The sequence below is a fragment of the Trachurus japonicus genome, chromosome 6 (assembly GCF_045865225.1).
Source record: "Trachurus japonicus isolate A0001 chromosome 6, Traja_1.0".
NCBI classification, from domain to species: domain Eukaryota; kingdom Metazoa; phylum Chordata; class Actinopteri; order Carangiformes; family Carangidae; genus Trachurus; species Trachurus japonicus.
The window spans coordinates 22861807-22877151 of NC_140912.1; the positions used below are offsets into that span (position 1 = coordinate 22861807).

The 15345-nt window shown below is 40.9% G+C and overlaps 1 protein-coding gene across 2 annotated transcripts in view; it reads right to left on the reverse strand.

Moving 5' to 3' along the window:
- Positions 1-1081: 1081 nt before the first annotated feature.
- Positions 1082-15345, reverse strand: part of sf3b3 (splicing factor 3b, subunit 3) — a 28108-nt gene continuing 13844 nt past the window's right edge. For both annotated transcript variants that reach the window (XM_085779869.1, XM_085779868.1), the window contains exons 22-27: positions 12045-12170; positions 8864-9076; positions 8072-8170; positions 3168-3311; positions 2679-2783; positions 1082-2548 (exon numbers count right to left, since the gene is read on the reverse strand). In XM_085779869.1, coding sequence (XP_085635995.1) covers positions 2408-2548; positions 2679-2783; positions 3168-3311; positions 8072-8170; positions 8864-9076; positions 12045-12170 — 828 coding nt within the window. In that variant the 3' untranslated portion in view covers positions 1082-2407. The remainder of the gene's footprint in view (positions 2549-2678; positions 2784-3167; positions 3312-8071; positions 8171-8863; positions 9077-12044; positions 12171-15345) is intronic.

Here is a 15345-nt window from a genome sequence, read left to right on the forward strand (position 1 = left end):
CGACACGTGTGTGTGTGTGTGTGTGTGTGTGGGGGGGGGGGGTCCTTGAAGAAAGTTAATATTTTTCTAAGACTAGAATTATTGGTCTAAAAAATTACATTTTAATGACAGAAAGTTTGGTGGATGTGTGGCTTGTGAAAAACTGACCCATTGATTTTTGTTTTAGTAACTAGAGGGCTAAAGAATCATAATCCAATTGGGCCTGCCAATTGTCTCCTAAATGAACTGAGAAACCCACATGACACAGAGGACATCATTTAAAGTGAGGGTCTCCCTATCATGCATATCTACTCCCAGCTAGGTGCATAGCTATTTAATGCCCCTGGGAAACACTTGTGTTGTGCTGTGTGAATTTTGTGTACAGTCAAATTTATGTTTTCAACTTTGTATTAGCATGTTTTCATGAAGTTGCAGTGCTCTGAGCTTCCAGACTGCTGATATTTGTTGAAAAAATTAAGACAGAGAAAACACTCAGATTAAACTTAACTTTACCAAGACTAGACCAAGAATAATGTGATAAATTATTGAGCTTTAGAAACCGGTACAAGGGTTTTGAGTCTTTGGACAGTGTTAACAGATCTTGTAATGCAACTCTTTACAAGTCATGATTTTGCTTCTGTGTTATAAGGATGCTCAGCATCCTTGGTTGCTCCATTTCAAGAAGCTCTGAGACGGTTCCTGTCTGTTGTAGTCATAACTATGTTTCTTTACTCTTGTTCACAAGACAAATTGCATGGCCAATTGTCCTTATATCTACATAACTGAAAAAAATAAAATCTGCCCTTTAATATGTTGAACCAACTGGGCCACCTCTGGTATGTAAACTCTGGCTACTGGCACTGCAATTAAACCATCTTCTTTATCACATATTAATGCATTACAACTTAACTGGCTCAACTTACTGTCTTAAATGAAAAACACAACTGTTGTTCTTATCCTAAGCCATGTGTTGAAAACAAAATTACAAAACTTAATATTGGACCTCTAATGTGTTAATGACTGAGACAAATGTAGTCATGAGCCTTTGGCTGAGTGATAGTCCTCCACACAGTGGCGTGAAATGATACACAAACCCATGGCATTATAAAGTACAAAAAACATCTTTATTTACAAAACAGACCACTGCCCCTGTCCCACAAACCCCTAAATTCAATGACTTCTGTGGAATGCTATGTCTGTGTCTGTGGCTGAGGTTGGGAATTTACAGGACTGAGCAGAACAACACCCAGTGCAAACCTTCAGTATTCTTCCACCCACTTATTTAGTCTGAGTTCACCCGTGTCTAATGCCGCAGTATGGCAACACTTCTTCCGTGGCCAGAGGCTTGGACTTGGTTTAAGGTTGGCTTTTGCTTGGTTCCCAGCTGCTGCACTTTTAATGAGCCTGGGGCCAATGGTATTAAGTAGACACAGGTAGGGCCAGGGGCTAAGAGAGATTTAACAATAATAATACCGCCTGAGACTACGGTAAATCATAACACATCATTCCAATCAATACACTTAAAAAAAAATCAGACCATACAAAAACATGTTTTGTTGAAAACAAAGATGAGGGACACACAAATTGATAATCACCTTCTTGCTAAATAACCTGTTACAGACACTAGAAATATTCCTGGCTTTCAAGGGTTTTCTGTCCGAGCGGCGTAGAATCCAGTCTCTACATGAAGTGTCTATTCAGGAATAACTAGACTTTTCTACATGGCTTAAGTTAAAACACCTTTAAATAATATGCATTCACTTGCTTACAGATGATTAGATGATCTGGGATCAGTATGTATGTGTTCGAAATGCACGGATGACGGTGCAAGACCTGCACACGTAATTCTGTGAATAACATTCACACGTCTGGGTTTGTGTGACGGTTGTTCACACGTCTGATTTGTGCAATACAGTCAATTGTGACACCACAACTGTTAACAGACAGTCAATGATCAAGACTTCCTGTCATGCTTCCTTGTAATGTTAACAGTACGGTTAAACTGCATGTGTGTAGAGTTTGCGCTGACACGACAACAGGGGAGGTGTGGAAAGAATGACTAAAATTCTCAGTAATCGCGTCGGTAAGTATGTATGTGGAAGAATGATGGGAAAACTGTTCACACCATCATGTGGGTGACTTCACACACTAGTAGTTTTAGTTTTGAACAGTTGTATTTGTTGGAAGGGGGAAAGATGCAGTGATTGCAGAAATGGCCATGTGTGGGAAGGGAAACATGTGGGACATCTTAAAGGTTTTTGTATGTAGTAAGGAGTGAGTGCATCGTAGTCATCTGTGGGCCTCCATCAGTCTGTGTCCTTGCAGGGGCATACTGTGGCACAGGAGCAGGTGTAAAAAGTCTTATAAAAAGGTGTATCTGTCCATTCCTTTCTCTCTGAAGGGGGGAGGCTGTGTCTGTGTATGATGATTAGAAGGCGTAGCGAGTGCGAATATCCTCAAGTTTCTTAGAGACCTCTGGTGGCGTTCTGTCCAGCTCTTCTGCCACACTCTTCTGCTTGTGAGGGTCCATGCTGTTAAACTGCTCGCACAGATCTCCGTCAATCACATTCTGGACAACAGGACAGAGAAGTATTTGTAGAGGTTTGCAGAGTTGACAGAGGTGGTGAACATTTCAGATCACATTAGGTGTCGTAAAAACAAACAACCAAGAAAAAACCCAAAAACCACAAGATACCAACCTTAACGGGGAAGTAGTAGGATCTGAAGCTGAGATGGTCTCTGCCGCACAGTGGAGGGAACTCAGAGCGCATGTGCATCTCTAAATGCTGGAAAAAGTCGTGATCCTGGAGAAAATGAAGGAGAAAAAAGGAACATAAGGAGCAATAAGGTATCTATCAAAAAAATATCAAGTTGTAGGGATGCTCTGATTCTGATTCTGCTGTGGATTATTGGCTGTTTTCCATAAAAACCCAGATCGATCACCTCTGGTTGATACTTCCCATCTTGTTCGATGTGAAAGAACATGAGAGGCCACTAAAACAAAATGTGTCAGCTGCATGGAACGTTTACAAAGTATGCGAGACATTTAACATATGACATCTGCAATATTACGGCAAAAATCAGTATTGGCCAACCTCACTTACACATTATCAGAGCATTTCCTATGTCCTATTGTGTAATTAAATGTGGCATGTAACAACTTGGGTGTGTGGATGTGCGCGTTTTACCTCATGTGATGTGAATGGGACCAGTATGCCGATGCCTCCGGACAGCGTGGTGTAGACCAAGGACTCTGAACCTCCGGGGATCAGAGTGGTTTTCTGGAGAGATAACACTGTCTCTCCTACGTGGTAGTTTACTATGACCTCAGCCTGAAGGCAGACAGTGGAGGGAGAGAAAACAGTCATGTGTTAGTTAAGACTGACCACCCCTGTGAGCGCTCGTAGCTTAACACCACCTAATGTGACACATTTCTTCCATGTTCAAAGACATCCCTTGTGCATTACAGGTTTTTTTTAAATACTGATCAATAAAAAACACTTAAGTGCTTCAAAAATGAGGTCAAATATATCATTGGAGACGTTATCTGGCCACGTTTCATAAGCTACTTATGACAAGGAGAAGCAAAACTAAGTTTTTGTGGTCATTGTCTTGACAGTATTGTGCACCATCTGTTCTATAATTAAACATAAACTACATTCATATATTAATAAATGAATTACACCTGATGATGTGGAAAGTCTAGACTGATATTTAAGTGTTAACTATCCAGTCATTTAAATGGAAAATTACTGAGCTAAGCTATGGTAAGAGAAATCAGATAATATAATTAGAGGCATCAGAAATATCACTTGAAGCCATTTCTGGTCCCAAGGTCATCCCTACTGACAGCTGTATGTATATAAAGTAGATGAACAGTTGACTCTGTGCCAAGGTCACAAAGAAGTCAAACAACCGTCTTCTACTAAAAAGGAAATTGATCTGAATGGTCAGATTTAACCCAATAACCATCAAAAAAGCTGCTTTACCCAGTAATTTGATGTAATAATCGGGATGTACCTTGTATACAAAGGCGCCATTGGGTTGCATTTAGCCCTCAGTATTAGTGTGAGTAAACTGTATATAGGACATACATGACAGTGACGCCATGAGACCAAAAAAAGCACAAATTAAGGTTTGTTAAAATTAATTCTGTGCCCCAGACAGCACTGAGCCAGGCGCACAGAGAGAACACAGCTTCCCTCTGATGCAGAACGGGTCTGAATGATAACAGCAATGTCATCTTCTGACAGGGGATAAACCAACAGAAACCGCGCAACACAAACAGAGAGACAAAGCCATCTACAGTATGTTTTTAATTTTCTTGTGGCCATTCACTACTCTAACACCGTCTTCACGAGCCGTAACTGCCAACATCCTTTCTCTAACGAAGAACCTGGCCACGTGAAAAGCATCAGCCTTCTGCATCCTCCACACCTACTGTCCTGAACTACTCAAACAGTCTACAGCAACATTAGTGGCTTCGTGAAGCCGTTCTGGTACGATGTTTTCCAGGTATAATGTTTACCAGGGTTTGGGTTTACCTTCAGATGGTTTGTTAGCATGCCAACATCTGCTTGTAAGAAATAAATATCAATCTGAGTCTAGTCTGATGGATAATGGATGTATCGTTAGGTTTGTGGGCATCAAACATAAACAGGAGCATTGAACAAAACAGAATTGAGGATGTTATTGTGGTTCACCTAAGAGGGTCATAACTTTGCACAAATATCTTGGCAACCCATCCAACTATTGTCACAACATTTCACTTAAAACCGTAAATGGCAACCACACGTTGGACGTAGACAGTAGTACAAAAGAAACAAAAGCCGGTGCCAATCTATCTGATAGTTATTGAATTATTTAATTCTTGACTGCCCTTGTAGACTGGGCATCAGGCAACATTGTCCAAAATGCCATGCTTCTGCTCAGATGGCTCTTAATACCACTTCTCATTGTCACTCTGTAGTGAAACATAATTTCTATCTTGTGTTAGTGGTTTGCATTCATCACAATACAGCTGTAATGTGTTGGCCTCAGTAACAAATGAGCCAGATGACGCATGGGCAAAAAAAGGAACTTAAACAAAGGTTTATTTTAATTAAATTTGAGCTTCAAGTTGATCAAAGCTTTTATTTACTGTGTAGGAAAACGGTTCATTCATTTGTGACTGTGTTTTATTAGCACTCAGCTTTATCCTTTTAAGAACAATCGAAAACATGAGAAAGCTTTTCCTCATTTACTGGCCACAGTAAAAACATCTGCAGTGGTGTGGGTGCATGACTCAAACTGCCGTAATATTTTCTTTCCCCGCTGAATAAATTTGATATGTTGTTTCATCTGGGCACAAACTGCAGCACTTGTCATCAGGTTGAGAATACACAAGACGAAGAGTTTTTCGTTTACATGCTGTTGTTGCGGGGAACTCCGACACGTTGGAAGCAAAGCAGTTTTGCACGACGAAATTCACACGTTTGTTTCGGTCGTCTAGTAAAGAGTATTGACGAGCTGCTGAGAGGAAAGCGACAGACTGACACAGCCTCGAGGACGGGAGGGTCTCCCCAGGTCCTGCTCAAACACTTCTGCCTGGAGGGCGCGTGACTGACGAACACCAAAATAGATGTTTTGGCCTGAATGACTGGGGGTTATGTCTGCAGGGGAGAGGGTGAGGAATTCAACCCTGAGAAGTCCGCAATGATGAGAGTGATAAACGCGTTTGCTCCTAGGTTTATGAAAATTCGCATTAACCTCATAAGAAGCTAAATTGGTGAATATTTTTGTGACAAAGAAGTTCTCTTCATTCAGTCATATGAACACACTGATTAAAATTTAATTTAAATGCAAATTGTGTTCCTGGCGCGGACCCTTGTGTCATTCATTGTCAACGTTTGACCTCAACCCTGAGTTTGTATTTTCATTTCATAATCACAACAGTTGTATTTTCACAATAAAAGTGTGTAATGATTTTGGCGAATGAACTTCCTACATTGAATAAAATTGAGAGGGACAATTAGGAACAACACGACAGAAATCACCCTCACACACTGTATGACATTTGGGGTTGGGACAGTGGGTCCTTTCATTTTGGCAAAACAGACAGCTGTACCTCGCTGACCTTGATCTTTTGAGATACATTAATCAAATCACGGTGGAATGCATGTAATTTAATGTAAGACAGCATTTAGCCAAGCCATGTATGTGTAATTACGTTAAACCGGCCAGATGTGGACACGTACGTGTGCACACACACACACAAGTGAGCAACACTCTGGATACAGAGAAATACAGGCATCCACACCACATCTATAAACAGACACAGTACATTTCCACATTCAAACAAAATTGTCGATCAGTGTGCGCTGCAGCAGAAAATAGCGGACAAACACTGTGTCACAAAGACAACTGGGACCAAGTCATAATTTCTAAATTGGAGGGACTTTCCCGGTCGATCTGCTACCTAAACAGTTTCTGACCAGGATTTAAATATGGGATGAGTGATGCTGTGTGTGCGAGTTGTGAGTAGGTTAAACTTGTGGTCGACGGTGATGTGCTGTTTGTGTGACGCGTGTGTGTTGTGTCTGCATGTTGGCGGTTGGAGGTCTGAGCGGTGGAGGAGGCAGATCAGCGCCCCGGGCCAGAAGAATCCAGCAGCACTGCACCGACATCCAAGCAGAAGCCGGCCCTGTTGAACAGCCGGCCTGGGCTTCACACAGTGATTATTTCTGAAACACCTGGAGACCTTAAGTGACTTATTTTCCCCTTTGAGAACACTTGCTCTGTCTATACACTCGCTTCAGGAGCTTTGCCAATTACAAACATAAACCGTGGTATTCAAACCATTCGCCGTGCACTCCAAATTATGGTTAGGTACAGTACAGCCTGTTTGCTTCACTTATCCTTGAGACATGTCTGAAATTGGCAGGAATATCAGACAACCAGGGGCAGAGTGAACTCATCAGAAATAAGCTGTTTTTTCATATGAACTTGCTGCCCTTTTTTCTTTTTCTTTTTCTTTTTTTTTACGCATGTAGCACTCAGCTGGAGGTTTTCCATCAGGGACCCGTTCTCACATACTGGAAGTACTAAAGTTAAAGTGAGGGCTGGAGCCTCGGTCAAGCACACGGGACAAACGTCTTTACTGAAATGCTAGAACCTGGGAGAAGCAGGTCCATCTCCTCATCACTCCATCAGTCATGTTTTTAACGACAGAGTGTCTAGGAGAAAAAGGCCTTTGAGTAAAAGGCCGAAGACAACTTGCTTCGAGGAGACTGACGGCATCTACGCAAAGACATGACTCGGGTCATCTGAGAGCGCTTCATCAGGTGAGCATAAGGCTCAGCTCTTACTCTGGCAAACACCAACCAGACATGAAAAAAATATGGTGGTGGCAGCACGAGGCTAAAGCCCCAAGGACAGGGAGACTCGGATCTGGGTCAGATTTGAGGGAATGACGACTCAATAAAACGTGCACTAAAGAGTTTGCAACCTGAGACTGGGGCAACAGTTAACCCTCAGCAGTGTCCCGAGAGTGGACTATTACCAAGATGACTCAAAAACGTAAGTGGTGCCAAAGGGGCTTCCACAAAATACTAAATGGGTCTGAATGCTGAGTTTTGGTTTTACTACATTTTCCAAATTCACTTTGTCTGTATCTGTTATCACAAACAGGTGGCTGAGTGTAGCATAGTATGTTATAATAAAAGGCAAAATGTCAATTTAAAATTATATCCAATATGATTGAAGGCACTCTACCTGTCAAGGCTGCAGAAAAGACTATTTACACTAACAAATGAAAACATTTAACTAAAGTTTTGCAATACAGACACTCTTAACCAATATATGATCATTTACAACATTTTCCATTATGTTTGGTGCAGAATTTAAGACCTCTACATTTCAACTACATCAGCTGATACAACCAGGGAAATAATGGACTATAAACATATGAATTATGTTGAGGAGACACCCCGGGTCCTACAGTACATACCACACATGACAAACTAGCAAAAAGATGAAAGGCAAACTAAACCTCATGACACAAAAATGTTAAAAGTATGACAGTAGTGCGGCGGTGAACTTTCAGACACCTTACCTTCTGTGATGCTCCATTAAGGAGGCCTCTGTCCCATAAAGCTTTGTTCCCTGTGGGGTCTTCATCAACGTCATCACTGGTGTTGGGAGGAAGACGCACCTGGACAAACCACATGGAAAATTTATCTTGTCAGTCCTAGAGGACTTTCAGACTGCTTTTACTAGGGCTGATGGGGCTTTTCTTTGTGTTTTATTCTCCTGCCATTTTACATACTGTACCAGGGTTTCCGCTACATGCATTTTTTCGTGGCAGGCCGCCATGACTAAACTATTGCCGCCACTGCTTCAGTATTGGGGCAGACGCACAATAGTAATCTACCAGTTACTATTACTTTGCATCCTTTTCCACTACACAGTTACAGCTCTACTCGGCTCGACTCGGTTTAAGCCTTTTCCATCACAGCTGAGTTCTTCATAGTTCCTCCTCAGTGGGGGCGGGGTTGTCATATCACTGCGGCTACGGCCGTCTTGTCTCGCTCTCTTTTTTCTCTCCTCTCGTCAGCTCCAAACTCACTCGTCTGCAGTGCACCTCGATTACGGACCACGGCGTTGTTTTCCACACAGTAGCCAATTAACTTGTGTATGTACAGATCAGTGGTTGCTGTTGCCGGTGTGTTTTTTAAATTAGCATGTTCGATTCTCATGTCGGATGTCAAAGAGCCGAGTCGTGCTAATGGAAAAGGGCCGTAAAGAATAAACCCTCTCAGTCCAACAAAGTAGAAGGGACAGAGAGGGTTTATTTTTATACCAATAAGAAAAAACCGAGCAATCCTCCTCGCTGCACTGCACTTACAATGCTGATGTTCCCGAACTTGTCGGCAGAGGCCATCGTGTCGTAGTCGAGCAGACAGGCTGACGTCACCCAGCGGGGATACGTGTCGTCGGCGAAGATGATGAGCTGGTTCTCGTTGCGTCGGTAACGGACCCAGAACAGACTCTCCTGAACGTCAGTGACCATTACGCGTTGACCGATGGTGTGGATGCCAGTGACCAGGTTGGGAACGTGCTAGAGAGAAGAACATAGGACATAGGGAAGCTGATAAACAAACTGCACATGCATACTGTGGGGGTAAACAAGCTGCCTGATGTGCAGCTGCAACCTTGAAGTTCACTGTTGCAGGTTGTTTATCATAAAAACTAGGATACATCCAGAAGAATATAATCAATGGAGGGAGGACCCAAACAGTCACGGTAGGACAGAATTGTTAGAAATACATTCCACCGTTCAACATGATTTGTGTCCCAGCTGCAGCACATATACCTCCTTCTATTGTAGTCTTTAATCAAGTGTTGTGTATCCTGGCTGTGATAAAATAGGTAGAGATGGTTTAGTACCCCAACTGGGCTTCAACAGGGGTTTTTGCAGGCACTTTGTGAAGTTGTCACTGTTTTATTTGAACACTCACAGACAGGGTGAGTAAGTTTCCCATCTCCTATTTTTAATGGACTATTACATTGTCTATAAAACCAATGATTTCACCATTAACCATCTTTTTACTGTACATTTTTACTACATTACTCTGCAATTGGAAAATGTGTGTACATAATATAGACGCATACAGTCCAGACAGAAGGGGGCTTGCTTGAGCAGTCGCACATTTTTTTGTGCATTTCTGTTTCAGGACATTGAGTTTTAAAATAGAGTCATGTGTACAGTATTAAGGGGCCATGTCTCGGCCTTAATGGGTAGGTTTATATCCGTATAGAAAGAGCTGTGTGGGAGATTAAACCCTTAATCACAAAAATAATTGAGCAGTTACGCACAACGTGTATATACTCTCAGATGAACACTGCAGCAACCTACCTCTGTCTTAAGTTTGGCTGCTACTTGATCAATAAGACTGAACTACATTGCACTTGGTGGAGGAGGATATCCCACCTTTAAGTTTGCTTTACACTTTTGTGATCACTGCCCTGCTAAAGTGCTTCTGTTTACTTCTGTGTTTACGCCTGGTGCTCCCAGCAGCAGTGAAATCATCAGTATTGGATTTGCCTCTGAGGTTCTGGGCATGAAACCATCTCTTCATCTCTCTGACAAGAAAACATGCCCTGAAGAGCATTCTTAACCTTCTGTGCGGGTTTTCTTGAGCATGAAAATAATTTTCTGCTTCTCAATCTACCAGCTTCTTTCCCTGCTCTCAGCTGCTTTAATTACTGTTGAATTTGGCAAACAAACTACAGCATCCAGTCATCTATTTACCCCTGAAATGGACAGTCTAAATGGAAACTCTCAGCTGTCAATCAATCCTAAGCTACATGTGAGCTGTAGCCAACATTGGTTATATGAAGTTTAGAGTTAGTACTTTAATATGATATCATAATTGTCTATAGTATAGATAGATAAAATGTGTTACTTTTGCACTCGACTGCATATAACAGCATCCAGCAGCCTGTAAACAAAAGGGGGACACCCTTGTATACAAGAGAATGACCTTGAACACACTGGCCACTTTATCCCATTCATAACCGGACAGATCAAAGTTGTTTATTCTTTGTGAAAAGAAAGCATATTTACTGACAAGATTACCGCTGTCCTTAGAAACCTTAATCTTTGCTGCTCAACATAAATTGGATGTGCTTCAGAATTATTTAATCTAGAGGGGAGGAGGAGGTGGAAAAGCAGGAGACTGTGTTATTATTGAATTTAACACTGAACTCGTTTAAACCAGTGCCGTCATCCACTCAGATAAAAAAAAACAGCATCTTTGTCTTTGCGGGAAGAAGAAAGTGTTTTATGTTTTATGTAATTCCCTTTGACATTTACAAGCAAATAAGGTGGAATTACCTTCAGACAGTTCACCTTAAATTTACTGTTAAACTAAACCATTGAAGAGAAATTCACCTGCACTCTTGATTCTTATCAGATAAACTTGGTAAATACAAGTGGGGTTTTGTTTGCACAACAATAACACTCAATGTAAAGTTTTTTTTTGGAAATCCAGTTGAGTATCAATGTCATATGAGGGAAGAACAACCGTTAGCATAGCGTTTTTGCTCTTTCACTTCTGACTGTTTTCATTTACCATCTGGCTCTACAGGTGAGGAAATGGGAAGGAAAATGCAGGAAGTGATTGGTCGGATTTGGGCTGTGATGGACAGTGATGGGCAGACGGTCTATCCAATCATTCAATCATGAATAGCCGTGCCATTTCCCAGTTTCCATGAAACTTCCCTAGATGGTTCTCTTTGCTTACAAACCATCTGGCGCGTCACGTTAGACTTTAACAGTATTTGGACTATTATAGCTCATGTAAATTCTTGAACTCAGTTTGTCTGGATGCTGTTGTGCATGTAAATATATTTCTACAATAACCCAATTGAGAAACGGAGGCGACATTTATCAAATTAGGTCTGAGACATGACGAACTAGGAATCACCCAACTGTCCATTGCATTACTTAAAAAACTTGTATGGATGACAGTGAATACATTTAGTTCTATTACGCGCATTGTAGACCGATTGTGTGGCAGCTGCAGTGACAAATTATTCAATTTACAAGGAAGACGAAGACTAAGCTTATTATGTACCAGGATATGAATGTTTTCCCTGACTAATGAATTAGTCAGGGGTATGTGAAAGCAGAAGTGTGTTTCTTAAGACTGACAGTCCCACATATGCTTTTTCTGAAAGGCTCCGGTCACATTTGACACCTTCGATGAGCTTCCATTTAAATTTGCCCTTTGAAGGTGGAAAACAAACAGTTTGCATGCAAGACCAAAGCAAAGGGAAAATGTTGCATTTCTTCCGTGTTGGTGTGGATGGAGCAGAAGTTGTTGAATGTCAACTGCAGTGTTTTTAAAACAAACTTTTAAAACAAACCTAACTCCCAACAACAGATCTACAGATGTGTTTGAGGAAAATAAAACAATTACTACATCTTTATTTCTAAATTTGGGGTATAACTCTGCAGGCACATGACCAATCACACAGCAAAATAACTCATCAAGCTTTTTAGCTGCTCTGTCCCGTCTTACCTTGTTTTCACATTTGCGCAGCAGCTTCTTTTTGCCCAGGTCGTAGATCCTGAGAAGTTTCCCAACTCCAACTAGGACTCGTCCCTGGAATGGAGCAATGGCCAAAGGCACGTCCTCTACCGGGGTCTGCCAATCAAAAACAGAGAATTGATAAACCACAACTAATCCAATTATTTTTAGGAAGGTCTCTCAGCAAAGTTGATGTTTACATGTAAATTTTACTAAACAGAAGCAGCTCAAATTCTCTTAAATTGAAAAGCTCCTTTTTGAAGAAGGGTCCAATGTCTCATTTTAAGACCAATTTGGACATAAGCTGCAGAGGCCCTTGGGTTGTAAGGAAGATCCAAGAAGGTGTGAAGGAAAACACTGGCTAAGACTCTTTGTAGGAGGATTTAACATGGTAATCAGAGTTTACTGAAGACTTTTGTTGGAAGCAGGGTCAGGAATATGAATACCAGACCCGTTTTTCATGTGGATATCAGCTTAAGGCGCAGGTAGTTAGAGACATTCATTGGGTTTGAGGAGTGTGTGAATTTACTGGCTCTGGAGGCCGCGGTGATTAATGTCAAGGAATTAACACATAAAATAATTACTTCCACACTTTATCTTGAACAGAAACACTTAATACTTAATTTAATACTTAGAAAACATGCACTTCCCATTCACACTACTGTTTCTGTGTCCCATGCCCCAACATTAAACTAAATACCGTAAGTTGATTCAGTAGCATTCAATTTATCCTGGGCTTTGGAAATAAAAGTTCAAAGGCTCATTTGAGGAGGAATTCACTGCATACGGTGAAAATTAAATCCCTCAAAACCTTTATTTTGTGGGTACCACCCTGTGCAAACAAATTGTTTTATTCATGCTTTGATCACATGGACATTGCAGGCCACAAGGTTCAGTGTTTGTCTGTTTTGTTGCCACACCAAAATGTGCAGGTATTACAGCAACACAATGGCATGTTCAAAGAGGGCTGCGAATGGTATTAATGCATTAGGGGATGAACTGGTAGATAATTAACTTGCCATGTAATTAACCGTTTTCCATGCACGGTGCTGCAAGGTTCATTTTTGTTGTGAATAGTATTGACCCATGTACATTTAAAGCAGCTGCACTCGTTATATGTAACTATAAATTGTACCTCCCCTGCACTGAACCTTGCAATTCCAGTTTTAAATAAATAATTGATGTGTATAAAAATATATATTAAAAATTATACACACAGAGTATATAGCAGATAATGAAATGCATCTAACTTCTTTAAAAACACCATGTATCTGGCTGCATAGTAACACTCTGTCCTTTAAAGGCCTCCTGCAAAAGATAATAACTTTAGCAAATCTTGTGACAGGAAACCAAGCTGATGATCTTAAATCTTCCAATCTGATTATTTTGAAATATCCCTTTCCCATGTTTCTGCCATTGAAATAAACGTTTAAGTGAAAACTCAGCTCAAAACTACTACTGTGAATTGTGTTTTCTGTTGAGAGATCTATAGAAAGATCTGATATCATGGCTTTAGAGTAGGTATAGATTAAAACAAAAGCAGTACCGGTAACTTATTCTTGGTGATCTAAAAACTGCCCTATCAAGAAACTGAAAATATTTTTCTAAATTACATTTCTCAAACAAGATTAAACTGGTCACAAGTGAAACATTTTCAATACTTGTCCAATATGCGCCATGATCACAATACGACACAGTTTGACAGTCAAAATTATTACATTTCCTTACTGGAGAATTACAGCATCTTGTGATGTTATAGTATGTTTTTCCATGTTCATGACACTCCGGTTAACCGTTCTCGTAAGCACTTTCCTTTTGCCTGTCGGTGCTTTGATTGCTTTCCTTTACAACTAACTCTAGTCATGACTGGAGGGTTTGTAGACCAACTACTACCATTAAGCTCTTAAAGTGAAAACGATCAAAGTTCGCATTTTGATTCAACCATGAAGACAGATCCTGTTTGCCTCTGCATGCAAATACATTCACCCATTACCACTGCAGGACTGTTTGTTACAGTGACACGTTAAACACTATATGACTGATGCAGATACTTTCTGCTGTGGATGCAAGTCTGATACAGAAAGTCTGTTACTGCAAACATCCACCTTAAGATTTTTGTGGACAACTGATTAAAACCTGTCTCTGATTTTTGCAGGTCCAGATTGATATGGGGGGATTTTTTTGCATGTTAGAATAAAGCTGCAACATGATGTCAAAACAGTAAAGGGCTCTGAACCCCTAGCTTGAAAATAAGATCAACATTTCATGATTAATGTGTTGTCTGATAACTTGAACAAGAATGAAGGCCACCGAGAAAGGAAGAGTTGTTGTTTTACAGATTAAAGGCAGCTGGACCACCAGTCTGTGCAGAGTCACTAGACATTATCAAAGCAGTTACCCTATAACTTGGCACAGGTGGGACGGACTGCACAGTGTCAAGAGAAGTTGTAGCGTCTCATTATCAGTAGAGCTGGATAATTGGATAATACGTAAGCTATCTGCACCCTAACCCATCTCTGTTTTTTTAGGCCATTTTTTGAGTGACCTTTGTCATTTTATGTTGCTGATTTAACATTTCACTTCCTTTAGAACTCAACTCAGTAAATAATTAACTCGTAAAGCAAAATTCATAGTCTGCAATGATAAAAGAACTGGTAGTTCTGAGTTGGAAGTGTATGCATAATCTGGGTATGGTAACCATATGCATGAGTGTGTGTTAAAACCAGAAAAATTCAATATCATATCTATTTTAGAGGATGGGAATTTCCTCCGGTGTGAAAAAATAGTGTCTGACACCACTGTGCAACACAACACTTATGACTAATTTCCCCAGTTAATCCACATCAGGTAACAATTGCATGTGGGCTGACTCACTCTGATGGCCTCCACCCCGCTCAAGTTACCGGGGAATTGCCCGGGGAGAGGTGCATGGTCGGACGGGCAATAACATGTGTGTTTTTCGTGTCACTGGAACTTTACTTAGGGCTGTCCCTCCCTCACACCCACTCTCAACCTGACTTACTCAGATGTATTTTATTAGCAGAACAGTTTCTCCGGACAATCAGCGACCTCTACCTTACATTTTGAGGTAATGTGATATTATCTCAGCTCCTCTGAAGAAAAAAATGTATTAGGCGAGTGTGACATGGGTGACATATTGGCCATGGTCCATTTTTATTCCTTTGTAGCTTAGATTTTGTTCAGATTTGGGATTAACATCAGGCCAGTGCTGCAGCTAATACAGGTGTTTGAGATCCGGTAATTCAGACCACATTCGGAAGTGGTCTTGGGC